The sequence below is a fragment of the Mya arenaria genome, chromosome 14 (assembly GCF_026914265.1).
Source record: "Mya arenaria isolate MELC-2E11 chromosome 14, ASM2691426v1".
Lineage (NCBI taxonomy): Eukaryota > Metazoa > Mollusca > Bivalvia > Myida > Myidae > Mya > Mya arenaria.
The window spans coordinates 26,034,878-26,052,635 of NC_069135.1; the positions used below are offsets into that span (position 1 = coordinate 26,034,878).

At 36.5% G+C, this 17,758-nt stretch overlaps 3 protein-coding genes and 1 long non-coding RNA gene across 4 annotated transcripts; 1 reads left to right on the plus strand and 3 right to left on the minus strand.

Annotated features, from left to right (window-relative positions):
- Positions 1 to 701: 701 nt before the first annotated feature.
- LOC128215829 (caprin-2-like) lies at positions 702 to 5,585 on the plus strand. Its single transcript, XM_052922438.1, has 4 exons — positions 702 to 894; positions 2,295 to 2,397; positions 3,934 to 4,050; positions 5,253 to 5,585. The coding sequence occupies exons 1-4, from the start codon at positions 736 to 738 to the stop codon at positions 5,564 to 5,566; spliced, it is 693 nt and encodes a 230-aa protein (XP_052778398.1). The 5' UTR covers positions 702 to 735; the 3' UTR covers positions 5,567 to 5,585.
- Positions 5,586 to 6,990: 1,405 nt separating this feature from the next.
- On the minus strand, positions 6,991 to 10,800 carry LOC128215952 (mucin-5AC-like). The gene is made up of 3 exons (XM_052922551.1): positions 10,530 to 10,800; positions 8,234 to 8,366; positions 6,991 to 7,198 (listed from the first exon to the last, which is right to left on the minus strand). The coding sequence occupies exons 1-3, from the start codon at positions 10,798 to 10,800 to the stop codon at positions 6,991 to 6,993; spliced, it is 612 nt and encodes a 203-aa protein (XP_052778511.1).
- A 1,724-nt stretch (positions 10,801 to 12,524) lies between these two features.
- Positions 12,525 to 13,658, minus strand: LOC128215953 (mucin-like protein). The gene is made up of 3 exons (XM_052922552.1): positions 13,492 to 13,658; positions 13,096 to 13,266; positions 12,525 to 12,754 (listed from the first exon to the last, which is right to left on the minus strand). The coding sequence occupies exons 1-3, from the start codon at positions 13,649 to 13,651 to the stop codon at positions 12,525 to 12,527; spliced, it is 561 nt and encodes a 186-aa protein (XP_052778512.1). The 5' UTR covers positions 13,652 to 13,658.
- A 471-nt stretch (positions 13,659 to 14,129) lies between these two features.
- Positions 14,130 to 16,119, minus strand: LOC128216653 (uncharacterized). The gene is made up of 3 exons (XR_008258107.1): positions 16,103 to 16,119; positions 14,529 to 14,699; positions 14,130 to 14,282 (listed from the first exon to the last, which is right to left on the minus strand). It is a non-coding gene; the product is annotated as an uncharacterized LOC128216653 (long non-coding RNA).
- Between the last annotated feature and the right edge of the window lie 1,639 nt (positions 16,120 to 17,758).

Here is a 17,758-nt window from a genome sequence, read left to right on the forward strand (position 1 = left end):
AGGTAAGTAAACAAAATAAAAATACGGTTCATACGAGACAAAAGTTTACATAACTTACAATACTGTCTCAATAATAAATAATAATAATAGTAATAATTATAATGATAATATTAATAAGAAGGAGAAGAAGAAGAAGAAGGCTTTTCATTTTCTTTAAATATTATTCCTTTATATTAAGAGTATGTTGTTTAAAGGTGTCTACGTTAATGAAATAGAAACTTATACTGGGATAATGCATACAGATAACGTTAATTAAGGAATGACAAGATAACAATCTATGGATATAGATATGCGGACGCATGTCTGGTCTGTCTGTGTTGTATTACGTTGTGAGTCTTTCGTTCAATGTCTGTTACACGACGTGTAGTTGATTATACTCAAATAGTAGTTGCTTATTGAAATTTTTACAGGGCGAAGTGTTTGTTATTCCGAAAATCCCGATTCTGAAATAAAAACAGAAGGGGGGGGGGGGTGTTAATATGCTGTCCGTCATCGATCTGCGTAATCCACGCCTAGTTACATCTAAGAATTGTTTCTTTCTACAGGATCTTTGTAAACTTTCTGGCTACTGTACTTGTCCTTGTAATTTCCACTGTATAATCAAACAATTAAGCGTCAATATAAGATATATATACATAATAGAACAGCTGAAAGTACTTTGCCTTATCAACGGTCACTCATACATATAGAAAGAGAGATAATATAGTTTTCGTAGTCGCATACTACAACAGTGCCATGAAAATGTCTCTGCGCGGGGTTCACGCCTTATATCATGGGCTTGTGTGGATAAGTCTGGCAGTAACAGTGTTTGGACAGTTCTCTGTATTGGCCCAGACTGCGACTGTTTCCTCTCAAACTGACTCTTCAGCTGTGCGATACTCTTTGCTGCTCAAGGTAAGAATGCACTTGAATTGACCTACATATTCTGTTTCATTTCAAAGTGGCAAGCGATAAGGCCATTTTGTTTTTCAACTTATACTAGTTAATGCCATGGCATCTCTTTACTCCTTATGCAACTCTGAACTGGTTGATCTTATATGAACCTACATTTTAGCTCATTTAAGTTGCAGAATGTATGATGCTAATTATCGATAGGGTTATGTCCGAATGATTCTGGAACGTCGGGCTTGTGAAACTTAAGAGTGTAATTAACAATCATTGTAGAAATTTTTTTCGTCATTCGACTTCAGATAAAATAACTTAAAGAAAAAAGGTCCAGGTCTTATTTCTTTCCTTCGTAAACATACATATATCATTAAGATGTGTAGAACAACATTAGTTTTAGTTATTACGATCACAATATGTAAACATCAGAACTGTGTTTTAATGTTATAAGTACATGGAGTGCTTTTATCTTGTTGTTGTTGGGCAAGTGGGTTCGGGGCATGGTCATACGGAATATGTTTCATTCTTTACGTTTTCAAGCGCTACCCTGCAGGTTTAAGCATAATAACACTATTGTTTGGAAATTGATTTAGCAAAGCGTACTCATTCAATCCATTATTAAAATCCTGTTCATAATGTTATCTTGTTACGAAAAAGATAAGAAACAGTATTTTTCGGCTCGAAGATATTCGTTAGTAACCGTGCCGTCCTTGAGGGCGTTATTAAAGGCAACGATTTGAATGGTCGTTTGTTGTAGCATGTAACACCAATGCAAACTGTACATGTATGGATCCTCGTGTGTGTGTGTGTGGGGGGGGGGGGAGGGGTATAAGCCCACCTCTTTAGTAAACTCTATGAGCTTATCAAATACTACTCACACTGAGCCAATTTCTGACCACTGTGCACAAGAGTGTAATTGAACGAATCGTGACATTGCTGCTGAATGTGTAATAGATAATCTAGTACTTTATCCGCTTTATTTTTTGTAAGGACTAAACCATGTGCTTCTTAACAGGTTCTTAGTTAAATTTATGGCTGCTAGGATTGATCCTGTAGTTTCCATTTATTATAGATGCATCAAATTTGTATAAGCTCATTTCTGCAAAACGTAAGGGCCACTCATTTAACTTACTATTATAGCAATGCATTTGTACCACGATGGCAAGAATTACGTTTTATTGTATATCTATCTATCCAACAGCTGGCAGTTCTAATTGAGGACAAAATCAGGAAATTGACGTTTATAATCTTATAGCAAAGAGCTATGGTTGCAAAATGCCACATGGCCATTGACTTGTCAGATTATGCAGAAATAGATGCCATAGTTTGACATCGAAACAAATATGCTGCATCGCTAAGAATGAAACATTATCCTGTTATCAACTTGTAATATATTTCTTTGTTTGCAGGAGCTGGCAACTGTGACAGAGGGTCGAGCAACTTTAACTCGTCAGTTGTCACAATATCAGGAATCGTATCTCACCCTTCGAGACAAGATCGCCGTAAAGAAAGGTATTAAAGGATGTACAATTTATAAACAAACTAAAACTGTATTATTGTTTTATTCAAAATCTTTTGGAGCAAGGCCAAACATGCACAAAACAAACAAGATAACGCTACATGACAATACACATTATATATCTATTTGGTGATGTTTTGAGTTTTCGTGTGCAATGTGCAATGGTCAGTGAAAACTACGTAAGAAAATAAAGGATGATTAAACCATGAACGTTCACTCACTTAAACAATTTAACCACTGATGGTTACTTGTACGAATATACGATTATCAAAATTTCAAGCATTTATTCTATAGAAATTAAAATAAAAACAGTACAAAAATGGGTGTGACATTTTAAGCGAAGAATACTATACTTGTCCTAGCAGTACTATAAGTATAAATCATGTGTTTCCGGTATGGATCGAAAAATCCGACCCTCGCACACGCACGTGAGCCGGTAAAGAGGCTTGCCGAGTTACCGGCAACGCAGCGTACCCGAGAGTCGAATTTTTTTTTTCTTGCATATCAAAAATTATCAATTTATGAAAAATTGACGTAGAAAACGCACCTTTGTACATTTCACAAGTATGCGCGTGCAACATTGTTTACTATCGTCATAAAGCGCAGTAATTTAAATCACTATTGACGGCAAATAGCTCCTTTAAAAATCGCGTTTTTACGATTTTTTATTTTCAGTTTTAATTAAAGGTCTTGCATACATAATTATATATTTGATTGCGCTTTATTGAAATGGCATACCATATTTTTCATAAATCACACAATAAAAGAAATAAGAAGTGGCGCGATATCAGTGTGTGTATACCACGTAACAAATTGCGTCATATATGCTACGTCGGAAGGCAAAAATTTGCTTAAAATGAAGACTTAAATCAAAAATAACTTTTCATTTACAACACCATTTTAAATGAAACAAATGGCAGTCTCTGCCGCCTAAAAAGCCCCGCAATTGTTTGTTTTTTTTTCCAAAATTTGATGAGGTCATTAGTTTCATCATACACTTCGACAAACCTGTTTCCAAAATAATGTTTTGACAGTGCTCTGTCAGACGGCCGTATTGTTAAAAGGTTTGTCGAAGTGTTATAAGAACCTAAACTTGCAATCCAATTCTGGTAAAAGACCGAAGGTGGGGCTCCGAAAGCGGCGTAGACTGCGCTTTGTTTCATTTAAAATGGTGAAAAACTAGTGAAGTTATCTTTGTTTAAAGTCTTTTTTCAAATCAAAATATTGCCTTCCGATGTATCATTTATGACGCAATTTATCACGTGGTATACACACACTGGATATTGCGCGTTACTTATGTTACATAGGGGTGTATGACGGTTTTTTCAAGCAATGGCCGCATGACCGGAAACACAGGTCTAGTATGCAAAAAATGATTTGGAACATGTTTGATGATGCTATCGAGTGAAAATGGTATCACACATGTATGCCACATGTTACACCTGCACCGACAAGTAATGGAAAACAAATATAACTGATTATACTTATGAATATCGTATTTGGTATTCAATACAGTACTATTTTTATAGCGGCATGTATGTGCTTCAACACTACGGCCGTGGCGTTTACTGCTCATTTGGATGAAGACATCACCGTGCTTGGCGCTGATCAGCCGATACCATTTCGGAATGTCACCCTCAATGAAGGTAGATGAACTTCCTTTCTATTGTTCCGCACGCTCTTATTTTACTTTATATACTAAGTAAACTATAATGAGCGACAATATAGACTGTGTCATTTCGTTGCTGTCTCACTAGCTACACTGCTTTTTATTTTGTGTCACTCTCTTCACATTTAACTGTAATTCTTGACCGTACGATATGTTCTTGAACGATCGATCATATGATAGCCCCTTTGTATTGACAGGATGTGTTTCTTCATCTTCAACTTATAAACAACAGGCTTAGCGTCGGTTTTACAAAATGCACTGTTTACTCCAAGGCATTCGAGATTTCTGTTATATATATAAGGCTTACTGATGGTTGGAATCTTATGAACGACTATTTTTTGCACTAAACATGCATGTAATAAATGCTTATTTATAATACCAAATAAATCAAAGCAGGGCAACATCATAACATTTATGCCAACACTTGATAATTTTTTCTTAGTCAATCGTGGAACATAACAGTATTGAAGCTGAAATGCAGTGCTGCTCTTTAACGAATAGTTCAATGATAACAGCAAAATTCACAGTTTTGCACGACAGACGATAGTCCCAAGGTAGGACACCACCCAAAATTAGGACTGAGTAAACTCCAGTAAACTTCCATTTTAATGATTTTTTTTCATATACTTTTTTACATATAGATATGTTTGTGTCTATGTAATCTGTGTTTGTTGCATTGTGAAGTGGTGTTCAAATGCTTCGGAAATACACGCATAAGCGCTGGCTCGATATGATGCACTGTCCCTCTCGGTCATGCGATAATTCGCTTGGCGGAATTTATGGACGATCTATTAGAAACAGATTGCTAACCTTACACGTATTTTAGATACGTACTTTACCTGATAACTTAATAACCCTGTTTTTATAAGATTTCTTTGAATTATAACCATATTTTCTGTACTTGCACGACGGACGAAATGTCCAAAGCAGGAAACCAACCGCAAATTAGGAATTAGCCCCCGTTTCACTGTTATTTCCAAGGCAGACTCGTCAATATTAATCGAGTGTCTGTAAGATTTTGAACCTCGTGCCGTCAAACAACGTCATTGTTAATTATTTGGCTACTGGTATTGCCCCCATGGTTTCCATTGTTTTTTTTTACTATAACAGCCAAGCTTAGTTTGCAACAGGTAGAAGTATTTGTAAATTTAGAAATAAGCATACTTGGTATCTCTTTAGGTAACGCCTACGATGCGAGACACGCAGAGTTCCGTGCACCGGTCAATGGCACGTACCAATTCTACGTTACCATATCCACGCGCGCGGGCTACCAAGTCGTCGCTGACATTATGCTGAACGGCACTCCGGTCGTGAAACTACGCTCCGGAAACGACAACCAAGTAAATACGGTCACTAATGGTGTCGCTCTCAACATGAAGGCCGGCGATGACCTATGGGTACAGCACGATCACTCCATCAGCGATTCCAACAGGCTTTTCAAAGATGAAGGTCTCTTGACTACATTCTCGGGTCACCTTGTCAATAGGTTGTAATTTCTATGGAAACTGATTAAAGGTGTAATAAAAGGTTTGTTTGGGTATTATTGTTTGTGTGCGTTTGGTCCATAATCCAAACACTACTTCAAATGTATTTAAATACAGATGAGCCATTATAAATGGTGTTTATTGTAATAAATAGCTACGTGGCCACATATTTCCCTGTTAAAAAAGCGCCAAAATATCGCTAATATTTTTGTTGTGTACACAAATAATGTGTGTGTTTTTTTGTTTTGATCATTTTTCTTTGGCATCAACCTATATTGTGTCCATTTAAATTCAATTTTAATATTGACTATGTATATCAAAATTATTCCTTTATAGAGACCCCATCTTCTCTAAACAAGCTGATATGACAAACTGTCATTGAAAAAGAAGATTCGCATTAAGATTTTTCTATTCATACATGTACCAGCTTGTAACTTAGCGTCCTTTCTAAATTACACATTGTTTGATTCCATTATAACATTGCATAGTGGTTTTAAGCAGTCTTGTAAGACTTAGAAGATCTCATTACCTCTAAATAGCGCTTAGTATTTTTAAGTTGATTTTTAGCAAGACCGGATATACAGTGTGTGTATAACACGTGATGAATTACGTCATAAATACTTTACATTTTGCTCCGAAGGATGAATAAAACCATATTTATTTATTTTTCTTCACTATTTTTAATGAAAAAAGGGCAGTCTATTCCGTTAAAAGAGCCCCGCCTTCGTGATATTACCGAGGTTTGATTAGGTCATTAATTTCCTCAAACACTTCGACAAACCTGTTTTCGATATAATGTTTTGACAGTGCTCCATCAGGTGGCCGTTTTGTTCAAAGTTTTTCGAAGTGTTTAAAGAAACTAAACTCTTATTCAAACTCTAGTAAAATACCGAATGCGGGGCTATGTAATCTGCGTAGACTTCACCATGGACTTAAAACTAGTATTTAGAATAAAACTTTGACATGGGATTAAATTTCACTTTCTAGTGTATAATATTATTTATGTCCCCCATTCTGTTACGATCTTGTCACGGTTAAAATACACCAATAAAAATGCATATACATGCATAAATTCCTGGAAATATTGTTTTGAAGCAAACATTTAATTTAAAAAAAATATTTTGATTGTAACTCAAGATATTAAACAGGGGCGATAGTTAAACAACGATGTGAACTAAGTTCGGAACGATCCCTTTAATTGTACTGTAAGTTATTTAAGAAATTGAACCATATCGAATGCTTGTACATGTGTATAGAAATAGTTCAGACAGAGCAATAGCAACTCAATACAAAACAACACCGCTTATGATGAATTCCATCACCATTCAGCTGAAATGGGTTGATGTGTTTATTCAATAAAATTAAAATTTAACAACTAACACCAATAATTTCACAAAATCAATGACCTGTGCTATAAATAATTTGATTTCGCTTTATTTCACGTCAACGACCTCATCATCGGGCGGCGTATAGAGCGTCCCAGGTTTGGGTACAACGTCAGCGTTGCAGTTCTCCGTCGTGCAACAGAACGTACAGTGAATGTATTTGTTTACGTTGCCGTTAGGATTGTACGTCTGGCAGTCAGGGTCGTCGCTTGTTGTGTGCCACCAGTCGGAGTTACATTCACGTAGCGTTCCGCATCTGATTACAGTAAAGCAAAACGTGAAACACTGTTGTTCCCTTGTGAAATAACAAACTTTATTAGATCATACGCGATGTGACGTATTTACCCTATGTTTTATAATACAGAAACGCATATGGCTTTTAAACTGCACGAAAGAAGGCAACATTGTATACCGACATCAACTAGTATAAGGTACCAATTTAAAACTGTTTGGTAGTGGTTCACAAGGTGAATATCCACTACTAAGTATCGTGGCGAAAATAGCTACAAGCTGCGTCATTGTTCCTAATACGTGTAACAGCAGATAGATCCCAGAATATTGTTATGGGTTGAGTTTTCCTCAATATGTAGAATAGTAGATTTGAATAGCGCTTGTCAATTATGGTACCCGACCCACAATTTCTCTTCAAAGAATCAGACGATTTCGTAAGCGTCGGTTCATTTCGTCATATCTCTGAAACATATATTCCCCAAGCGTTATATTTCAGTGTGTGTATACCACGTGATAAATTGCGTCATAAATGATACATCGGAAGGCAATATTTTTATTTAAAAAATACTTTAAACAAAGTTAACTTTACTATTTCTTCACCATTTTAAATGAAACATAGCCCAGTCTTCGCCGCTTACGGAGACCCGCCTTCGGTCTGTTATCAGAGTTTGATTGAGAGTTTAGTTTCTTAAAACACTTCGACAAACCTTTTCCCAATACGGCCGTCGACGGAGCAATGTCAAAACATTATTTTGAAAACAGGTTTTTCGAAATGTTTGATGAAACTAATGACCTTATCTAATTTCCGTAATATAACAAACGCGGGGTGGCATAGACTGCCTTTTGTTTTATTTAAAATGGTTTTGTAAATGAAAAGTTATCTTTGATTTTAGTCTTCATTTTAAGCAAAATGTTGCCTTCCGACGTAGCATTTATGACGTAATTCATCACGTGGTATACACACACTTTATTTTACCCTTTCGTGAGTCGGATATTTTATTTTTGGTTATTCCAATTTTGAAATTATATCTTTTCTTGCAATAATAATTTTTCACCATACCTTCGACTGATGGTCTTGGAGCCGTCAGCGGTATTGGTTACCTCGTTAATACAGTATGGTTCCGGGCACGAAGCGACGTGATGCAGTTGGAAACACAGTGGGGGAACGTTGTTGCACACGGTACAACTGATACCTTAATAAAACAATTTAAACTACAGGAAAATGCAGCGGCCAAATTTCAAGATATTTGAAAGACAAATATATTGGCAAGTCATCGAGCTAATCGTAATAATGTTAAACTTTTACTAATATAAAAAAATAAATGACCGAACAAAGAAGTAAATGCAAATATGTTTTGTATTAAATTTTATATATTTTGTAATTATGCAAGACCAAAAAAGCCTTCTTGTTATATTGTTTTTGTAGTATATGTTTACACATCGACACAAGGCAATAAACACATACGTATTACATAAACAGCATTGACATATTGATTTTTAAAAAAGTAACCGCTTTAGAATGGTCAGTGAATATCGAAAATACATTTCAGGTCTAAGGATGGATCATTTTTGGTTTTCGGGTTTAAATAATCCTAAATAGAAGCTTATTTGTTATGTTAATGCCCATGACTCGTCAATCTGTAAACGTACGAATACAATGTGGCTAAACAAAAATGATAAGCTGCTTATTACAATATTTATTTATTTTCTCACGACATGGTGCAACATTAATAGAAAACATAAACAGACTGTCATTGTCAAAACACATGAAACGAACTCATTCTTGCATTAGTTTAAACATATTTTACAACGATTGTGAAGAAAGCTATGATAACTTATACTAAGTCACTCTCGTTGGCATGATGTTGGGCGATCATGTGGTATTGTGTTGTGGGGGAAACCAGAGTACCCGGAGAAAACCCACTTGTCCGGCTTGGTGACCACAATCCAAACTCACACGCGTCCCGGAATCGAACCCGGGTCGCCTTGGTGAGAAGCGAGTGCGCTAACCACTGCGCTAACCGGACAACCTTTGCGTTCTTGCATCAATTTACAATTTAGGAAAGTACATGAAAGTAACCTGCAGGCGTTGTTGTTGCTACGGTTGTCGTAGATGTCTTTGTTGTCGCTGCCACTATTGTCGTATCATTCAAACCGCCAGTGACATTTGAGACCGCTATTGAAGCACCTGATGCAGATGTTGTTGCTGTAGAGCCAGGTCCAGCCGAAGTAGCTGTGTCAGTAGTAATAGGTGCATTTGCAGTTGTTGGTGCTATGACCAATAACATTCATTGGGCGGACACGAATCAAAAGGCCGAAAGTACGTTAGGTTTTATGAATAATGAAGGTTCTTGGATCATTTACCTATAAATGAACACTTGGACGGAGACATATCCTATAATTGGCATGTGTAAACAAGTACTATATTTTAACGCTAGTTGGCGTAGTATGTCAAACATAAACAAATTTCAACGTGTGCTTTAGCTAGAATACCGCGTTATCCGCTGCTAGGGACATTGGAGGTGTTGCAAGTTCCATAACTCAAACTGAAACTGCTATTTTTGAAATATAGATGCGGTTTGTGATCGATCTCCAATGCAGAATAATTTCAAGGTCAGATTTTAGACGTATATGTTTCGCAGAACTATCGTTTTTTATCTCATGCTATGCCTTGTTGTCGATATTTTCTTTATAGTATATGTGAAATATAATAATTTGACTCCGCATTATCAGCGGCAGGTTAATATGAACAATTAAATTGAAAACAATGATGGCTTAATTGGTAATATTCCAGCAAGTCATGCGCTCTTCTCTAATCCTGTTTAAATCATAAAATATTTATTTGAATAAAGCAGCTCATTTTCCATTTAAATCATCGAAGGAAAACATTGATATAATCTCTTGGTATCATAATAAAGTATTCCCAGAACGTTAGTCAATTACTGGGTTTTTTGACCGGAAATTACGTCATAAGCATATCACAATGTGACAGACATAAACAGACTGTCATTGTCAAAACAAGAATTAAAATTTCTGAAGAATACAAACTCATTCTTGCATTATTTTAAACATTATATATTTTACAGCGATTGTGAAGAAAGCTATGATAGCATATACTAAGTCACTCTTGTTGGCATGATGTTGCGCGATAATGTGGTCTTGTGTTGTGGGGGAAACCAGAGTACACGGAGAAAACCAGCTTGTCCGGCTTGGTGACCACAATCCAAACTCACACGCGTCCCGGAATCGAACCCGGGTCGCCTTGGTGAGAAGCGAGTGCGCTAACCACTGCGCTAACCGGACAGCCTTTGCGTTCTTGCATTAATTTACAATTCAGGAAAGTACATGAAAGTAACCTGCAGGCGTTGTTGTTGTTGCTACGGTTGTCGTAGATGTCTTTGTTGTCGCTGCCACTATTGTCGTATCATTCAAACCGCCAGTGACAGATGAGACCGCTGTTGAAGCTACGGTCGAAGCAGCAGAGTCAGTACCAGACGAGGGTGAGGGCAAGGAAGAAGTGGGTGCACCTGTTGCAGATGTTGTTGCTGTAGAACCAGGTCCAGCCGAAGTAGCTGTGTCAGTAGTAATAGGTGCATTTGTAGTTGTTGGCGCTATGATCAATAACATTCAAAGAGCGGACTTGAATCAAAAGGCCGAAAGTACGTTAAAGTTTGATGAATAATGAAGGTTCTTGGATCATTTACCGATAAAAAAAACACTTGGACGGAGACATATCCTATAATTGGCATGTTTAAACAAGTACTATATTTTAACGCTAGTTGGCGTATTATGTCAAACATTAACAAATTTCAACGTGTTCTTTGGCTAGAATACCGCGTTAGCCGCTGTTAGGGGCGTAGAAGGTATTGCATGTTCCGTAACTCAAACTAAAACTGCTATTTTTGAAATATGGATGTGGTTTGTGATGGATCTCCAATGCAGAGTATATAGTACACGAGGTAAGATTTTAGACGTTTATGTTTCGCAGAACAATCTTCTATTTTATCTCATGCTATACCTTGTTTCCGATATTTTCTGTATTGTATATGTGAAATATAATAATTTAACTCCGCATTATCAGAGGCATGTTAATGTGAACAATTTAATTAAAAACAATGATGCCTTGATTAGTAATATTCCAGCAAGTCATGCGCTCTTTTCTAATCCTGTTTAAATCATAAAATATTTATTTGAATAAAGCCATATTCCATTTAAATCATCGGAGGAAAACATTGATCTATTCTCTTGATTTCATAATAAAGTATTCCCAGAACGTAAGTCAATTACTGTTTTTGACCGGAAATCACATCAAAATTTATAAGAAAGAAAATGTTGTTTAAAGTATAGTATTTATTTTGTTATTCTTACCGGATATCATTTTTAATTTTGATTTACTTATTAACGAAATTAAATCGATAAAATATATATACATTGCTTTAAATTATTCCGGGTACTACATTTCTACAATGCATGTATCGCGGGAAGTTTCATTGCTTTGTCAGTGTGTGGTATTCGGCTCATCATAAGCGCGAAACAGGAAGGTCTTTTTTTAATATTTCTGTTATACCGAAAAAAGCATGTGATCAAAAGAATCTGCCTCTATTCATCATATAATACACAATTTAATTAAATCCTTCCGGAAAACATCTTAGTAAGCTCGCTAAAGACTGGCCTACTAAGAAATTTCCTCATCTAGTTGAATATACACAATTTAATTAAAATCTTTCGGAAAACATCTTAGTAAGCTCGCTAAAGACTGGCCTACTAAGAAATTTTGAATACAATTGTTAATAATATGACGACTCGTGACAAATCATATATATATATGTATTAGTTATCTTTCATATGAAAGATAACTTGCTTATAGTTTGTCACGTCCGCACACCCGGCAAAACGTTGACTGACAAACGCCGACTCCACCCAAAAATTGATTGACAAGCCAGGGAAATTATCTAGTGGTGCGGCATCGGTTCTTTGATGTCACGTGATGTCTGGTGCGGTACATGCAGACCTAAGAATTAAATTGTCGCAATCTCGTGTTGGCTTTTGTTCCGCCTACTTTCTAGAAAAGTCACGTAGGCCAAATATCACTGTATTTTCTCTGTATCGGAGTTCATATCAGGGACGAATTGCAGAATATGGGAAATATTTTTCAAATTTAAAACGAAATGCAGCAATCTCATTGGCTTTCAAAGTAGGACAAACTGTAAATATATATAACATAACATAACTGGATATGTAGTGTATGTTATGCTAGTGGACCAGTCAACGTTTATTGCACCTACCACACATTTATGGCCTTAAGGTTATACAGAAGAAATATATTCACCCCCTCCCCTTCAACCCCCGTCTTATTCACGAAGCACTTCCTGCTGGAGTAAGCTAAATAAAAAGCTTTTCTTACTTGTCGTACAATCAATAGGAAGACAAGTGTCGTCAGTTTGTCTGTATACACCAATACAGTGATTGCCTCCACAAGCTTGACGGGGATTGTCGCAGTTCCGAAATCTGGACCGAGTTCCATTAGAGCAATCGCCTTGGCATGCCGACCACGGATACCATAATGCCCAGTTTCCGTCCACTATTGAAATTATTTTACTACAGTAACACACTTACACGTAAAATGCAACAACATGCTTAGGGCTGTTACATTGCATTATGAAGCATATACTCTAGATAGTCCCTTTCCTTTGGGCAACTTAGAGTACACAATTGGAAAAACAATAATTAAAGAAATATAATTGTTTAAAGTTTGTAAACTCCATACTCGGCCATATAAACCGTAACTGCCGAAATGTCAATAAAATAAACATTTTATTCATTGGATAATGTATGACATATAGATTTCTCGAAAAAGTTAAACCGAACTTGCAGTTGACATGTGATTGCGTACAATGCCGAATACTTATAAGTGTTTGTTACCTGGACAACACTTGTCTGGGCATTCTGTTACGTCAGTTTCATTTCCGACGCAGTCCTCTCCTCCAAAGTCGGGCTGAGGATTGTCACATGATCGACTTCTTGTCATTGTTCCGTTTCCACAGGTGACGTCACACGCGCCCCATGCAGCCCAATCCGACCAGATACCATTGACTTAAAGGATAAAGGCAGGAATACGGTTAGGTTTAGGTAAATTAGCATTGCTCATTCTAATTCCATCCCTGTATTTGTGTATTTATTCCATTTAAACGTATATAAAGTATTCACCAAGTATCATTAATTCGTCTTTAATAAAACTATAAGGAATGACGCAGCTATATTATAAAATCATATTTACTCGCTCCAATAGGACAATCACTCAATCTCTTTAATACATACTTGGGCAGTTAACAAGTAAACATAGCTGGTCCTCGCTACTATCTTCCGTGCAGTTGGCACCGCCATACAAGGGTGTGGGATTTGTACAGGTTCGACTTCGTGTCTGGGTTCCATTTCCACAGGAATGGGAGCAAGTTGACCATTCATTCCAATCAGACATACCACCGTCAACTATGATAAAAAATTGACCATAGTCACATTGTTAATAATGTACGTAATGTCTACGGGGATCTGATTATTATCACACTGGAAAAACTATTTGACCAGTTTCTGTATGGTTTGAAATAATTATACTCGTTATTTGTATAACTTTTGATATTTTTAATGCTATTTATTCTCATACATTTTTTATGGAATGTAATAATGACAAAAAGGTATATGTACAGAAAGTATATACAGTAACTACATGTGCGAACTAAGACAACGCTAGTAATGATGCTTATTTGAAAAGTCTAGACAAAGGCTTGGTTGATAATTTTAAGAACGCTTTGACATTGTCAATCACTTGGAGGTCAAAATGCAGGCACTCGACTACTGCTATTAACATGTTTTTACAAGTTACCACAAATTACAATCAAATCATTCTGCGAGGAGCTTTAAGGCTTAACGAAAGGACGAACCTGGACACTCCTTCTCAAAACATGTAATGTTGTCATTGAATGAACCGGGACATGGTTTCCCACCGTACTCCGGCGCGGGTTGGTCGCATGTCCGTGAACGAAGTCTCCATCCCGTTTCGCAAGTGGTTGAGCACTCGCCCCATTCCATCCAAGAATTCCAAGCCCCGTCGACTTTATATTTGCAAACAAATCGATGAACAATAAATATAGTCTTTAAACAAACATTATCAATAATACGATATATTAAATAATATTTTATCTTAGTAAACTAACTTACAAAACGTGTGTTAGTTTATTTGTTTTGCAAAAAAGTAATCTTTTAAACGAGCATTTCACCATCAGTATCATGTGACTGATGTTTAAGAAGCAAAATCGTTAATTATACTTGTTCTGCATATCCAATATACAGTTAATTACCCGGGCATGGTTTCACAATACAGGGTGCTGATTTGGAGACCTCCCCTTGACAGTATATTCCATTGTTTTGTGGTGGTGGGTTATCACAACCGCGGAAGGCCATTTTTGTACCAGGTCCGCATTTTGTATCACACGGTGTGTAACCCGACCATTCCGACCACCCACCATTAACTGAAAAAATATGTGAGAGAAATATCCTAAATGGTGTTCTTTTAGTCCGAACGTCGTCGAGCATACAATGTTATGTTGCAAATTCATTTTTTTTCCTTCCAATATGAATGCACACAAAAGTTGTAAGTATTTGAAATGTCTGAAAAGAGACTCACATTAGTAATGCAGGCAGTGTTACAGTCAGTACCTTTAATTTGAATATTAGGATCAACAGTTAAAACATTGAAAACTTAAACAGAAGAGATAAATATTAAATACTCATGATAAATAACATTGACAAATAGATAAAATCATATATATTATGATTATAACAAGGAAAGTAACTCTTAGTTTTTATAAGATCTATGCAGACCCGCAGAGTGTTTATCAAGCAAAACAACTTTGGGAAAAGTGCGTTCCACATCGCTTAAGTATTAATAATAAGTTCGAGAGCAATCTGAGACGAGTTGACCAGGGGACAGATAAGAAACGCCGACGACGACGACTCGTCAATGTTATAACGTGCACCTGAAACTGTGAGAGTACAGTGTAGTTCGCTCAACGATCGTCATAGTAACCGAAAGAGTGAAAATCATGTTCAAATGACATAATTCAATAATGCAAACAAAAAACGGAATGAACCTGGGCCAGAAACATTACTACCCACCACAGTGGTAATGTACAATAATTAGAGACATTCGGGGTCTAAAACATTAAGAGATAAATCCAGTCTTTGTGTTTGCAAAGCGTTCTTGATCCAATGTTTCGCGTTTTTATAGTAAAAAGCAAACTATATAATATAACTGTCGATTGAAATATACATACAGATCAGTGAAGATTTATTACGTTTTCAGGAAAGAATTTGAATTGTCGGATTCATTAAACCATTAAGAAGAACATTGAGTACGTGTTAAATTGCTTAAGTAAGACGTGATACAAGATTCATGGTTTGTTTTTGTTTGTTTTTGTGTTCTGTCTTTCTTGTTGACCCTGTGCCATTAAACGGGGTTTATGTTTAAACGCTCGTCTACTGTTCTTGTTTCTGTAGTTTTTCATAAAAATATATATGAAATATAATACAAAACCGCTTAGCTATCTCGCAGTGAACTTAAAATACATTCAGTATAAATACGTTTTAACCAAATAGAGTGTAAAATTAGTTTCAGAAGTGATTACTCGTTTTTGGCGTCCTGACTGAACAATAATGACATGCCACTAAGCATAAGGGCAGATACAGACACATTCTAACTAATACCATCGCGGTTATACCGAAAGCAGCACATAACTCTGGCCTTATCTGACCACGAATCTGACCCAACAAAGTCGGCACCGTTGTAACAGATGCAGTTGCGAGATTTGTACTGTGAAGACATGTTTACGAAGCCTAATGGCGTGCCTATCCCATACATAAACGTAATACTTACCATCGCAGTTATCCCGCGATCTGCACACATCGAAGTCCGTATAGGAGCCTACACAGTCAGCACCGTTGTACTGAGCTGGAGGGTTGTCGCAGGTGCGGTTGCGGGATTTGGTACCGTTCAGACAAGTCACGGAACATTCAGACCATACACCCCATCCGCTCCATTGTCCATCAACTTAAATTATCGAAATTGTTTTCTAACGGTTTACATATTGCGACATGGACTACAATCCTTATGGCATTAGTCAGGTCGCACTGAAACTTAAGTTGCTGAGAATACAGTGTTTACATGAAATTAAAAATAAAAATAAGGTTCTTATACGTGCTCCGTCATTAAGGATGTCATCTTCTGTTGAGTTTTCCGTCAGTCAAATTTGAGGCCTTCTTGCGAAAAGTCGTGAACAGCGATGGAGTTAAATTAGCCGATATTTCATTGGAATCCAAAATTGTTTCGGCTATTTAATTGTAAAAACGTAACCACATATTTACTTCCAAGTAATATTTATTTAGAAGGGGCGATGCGAGCGAAGCAAGTAAGTCCACTTCTCAAAGGGTCTGTCAAACCTTACCGATTTGGCTTACAGGCGCTATACCGGAGCACAAATATGGCGAATTTCGGGAATCGCTACTAGTACGGCAGGGCAACGGTATACATCTTTAAGAACGGTTATACATCGTCAAGACATCGTCAGAACATCGACGAAAAAATTAGCATCAGCCGGAGGCATGCTCAATAGCAACGGCAGCGCCTCGGAAAAAACATCGGTTACAGAAAAGTGGTATTTGGTAGCACATCGGCTCTTACGCCGGTACTACATCGATATTGCTACGACTACAGTTTTGATTTTTAAAGTGATTTCTCGACAGCGCTCCGCCGATTTTCTCGCCGTAGCTCACATTTTGTTCCGGTTTAGTCCCGGCGAGGTACATCGATAGTGGTTGACAGGCCCTTTAAAACCAATAAGATTTTTTCTGAATACATACGGACTTGGAATGTAACCCAACGCATTCAACGCAGTATCTGGAACTAGTGTGTAACCGTACCAAATTTGACTGAATTATTTATGAAAAGGATGGCAATTTGTTTTTAGTTTGATTAAACTATCTCAAAAACAGTTTAAACTTTGAAGCACTGATTTCTGCCACATCCTTTCATTCATTTTTTTTAGTATAAAGTGATTTTGATTAAAAAATAATCTTGCTTTGCTCGACTTGACTGCTGTATACAATTCGTCTGAACATTGCCTTGTTTGGACTTAAACGTATGACAATCATTTATTTGAAATTACAAATCAGTGATTGCTATTATTTTACTTGTTCATTGTTTCACTGTGTATTCAATTTTTTCTTTAAATTAGAAACAAATACCACCAAGAAATTTGCATGTATATCACAAAAGAGTAACACTTAAACAAAACAAGTATTTTAATATCGTAAATGAATTATTTTGATTTCAAGGGTTAAACATAAATAAATATATTCTGAAAATTCTGAAACAAAACGGAGAAAAACGTGTTTTAAAAGGACATTTCCAAATATGATAACGCTTATTTTGAGTAGACGGAGCTTTTTCTGAAAAGCCCGCTGGAGGTTATAATTCTTAACTATTAAGCATTGTACTTAATACAGGTATATAAGCCGGTTCATTGACTGAAAA

Excerpts from the sequence above, each read along its gene's own strand:
- LOC128215829 (XM_052922438.1), top strand. The coding sequence starts at position 736 with ATGAAAATGTCTCTGCGCGGGGTTCACGCCTTATATCATGGGCTTGTG. Across the intron at positions 2,398-3,933 it reads CAAGATCGCCGTAAAGAAAG|CGGCATGTATGTGCTTCAAC; the intron begins GTATTAAAGGAT and ends CTATTTTTATAG. Across the intron at positions 4,051-5,252 it reads GAATGTCACCCTCAATGAAG|GTAACGCCTACGATGCGAGA; the intron begins GTAGATGAACTT and ends GTATCTCTTTAG.
- LOC128215952 (XM_052922551.1), bottom strand. The coding sequence starts at position 10,800 with ATGTTATTGATCATAGCGCCAACAACTACAAATGCACCTATTACTACT. Across the intron at positions 8,367-10,529 it reads AACAACAACAACGCCTGCAG|GTATCAGTTGTACCGTGTGC; the intron begins GTTACTTTCATG and ends TGTTTTATTAAG. Across the intron at positions 7,199-8,233 it reads TCCAAGACCATCAGTCGAAG|ATGCGGAACGCTACGTGAAT; the intron begins GTATGGTGAAAA and ends TACTGTAATCAG.
- LOC128215953 (XM_052922552.1), bottom strand. The coding sequence starts at position 13,651 with ATGTCTGATTGGAATGAATGGTCAACTTGCTCCCATTCCTGTGGAAAT. Across the intron at positions 13,267-13,491 it reads TTTACTTGTTAACTGCCCAA|TCAATGGTATCTGGTCGGAT; the intron begins GTATGTATTAAA and ends TTATCCTTTAAG. Across the intron at positions 12,755-13,095 it reads CCCAGACAAGTGTTGTCCAG|TGGACGGAAACTGGGCATTA; the intron begins GTAACAAACACT and ends TAATTTCAATAG.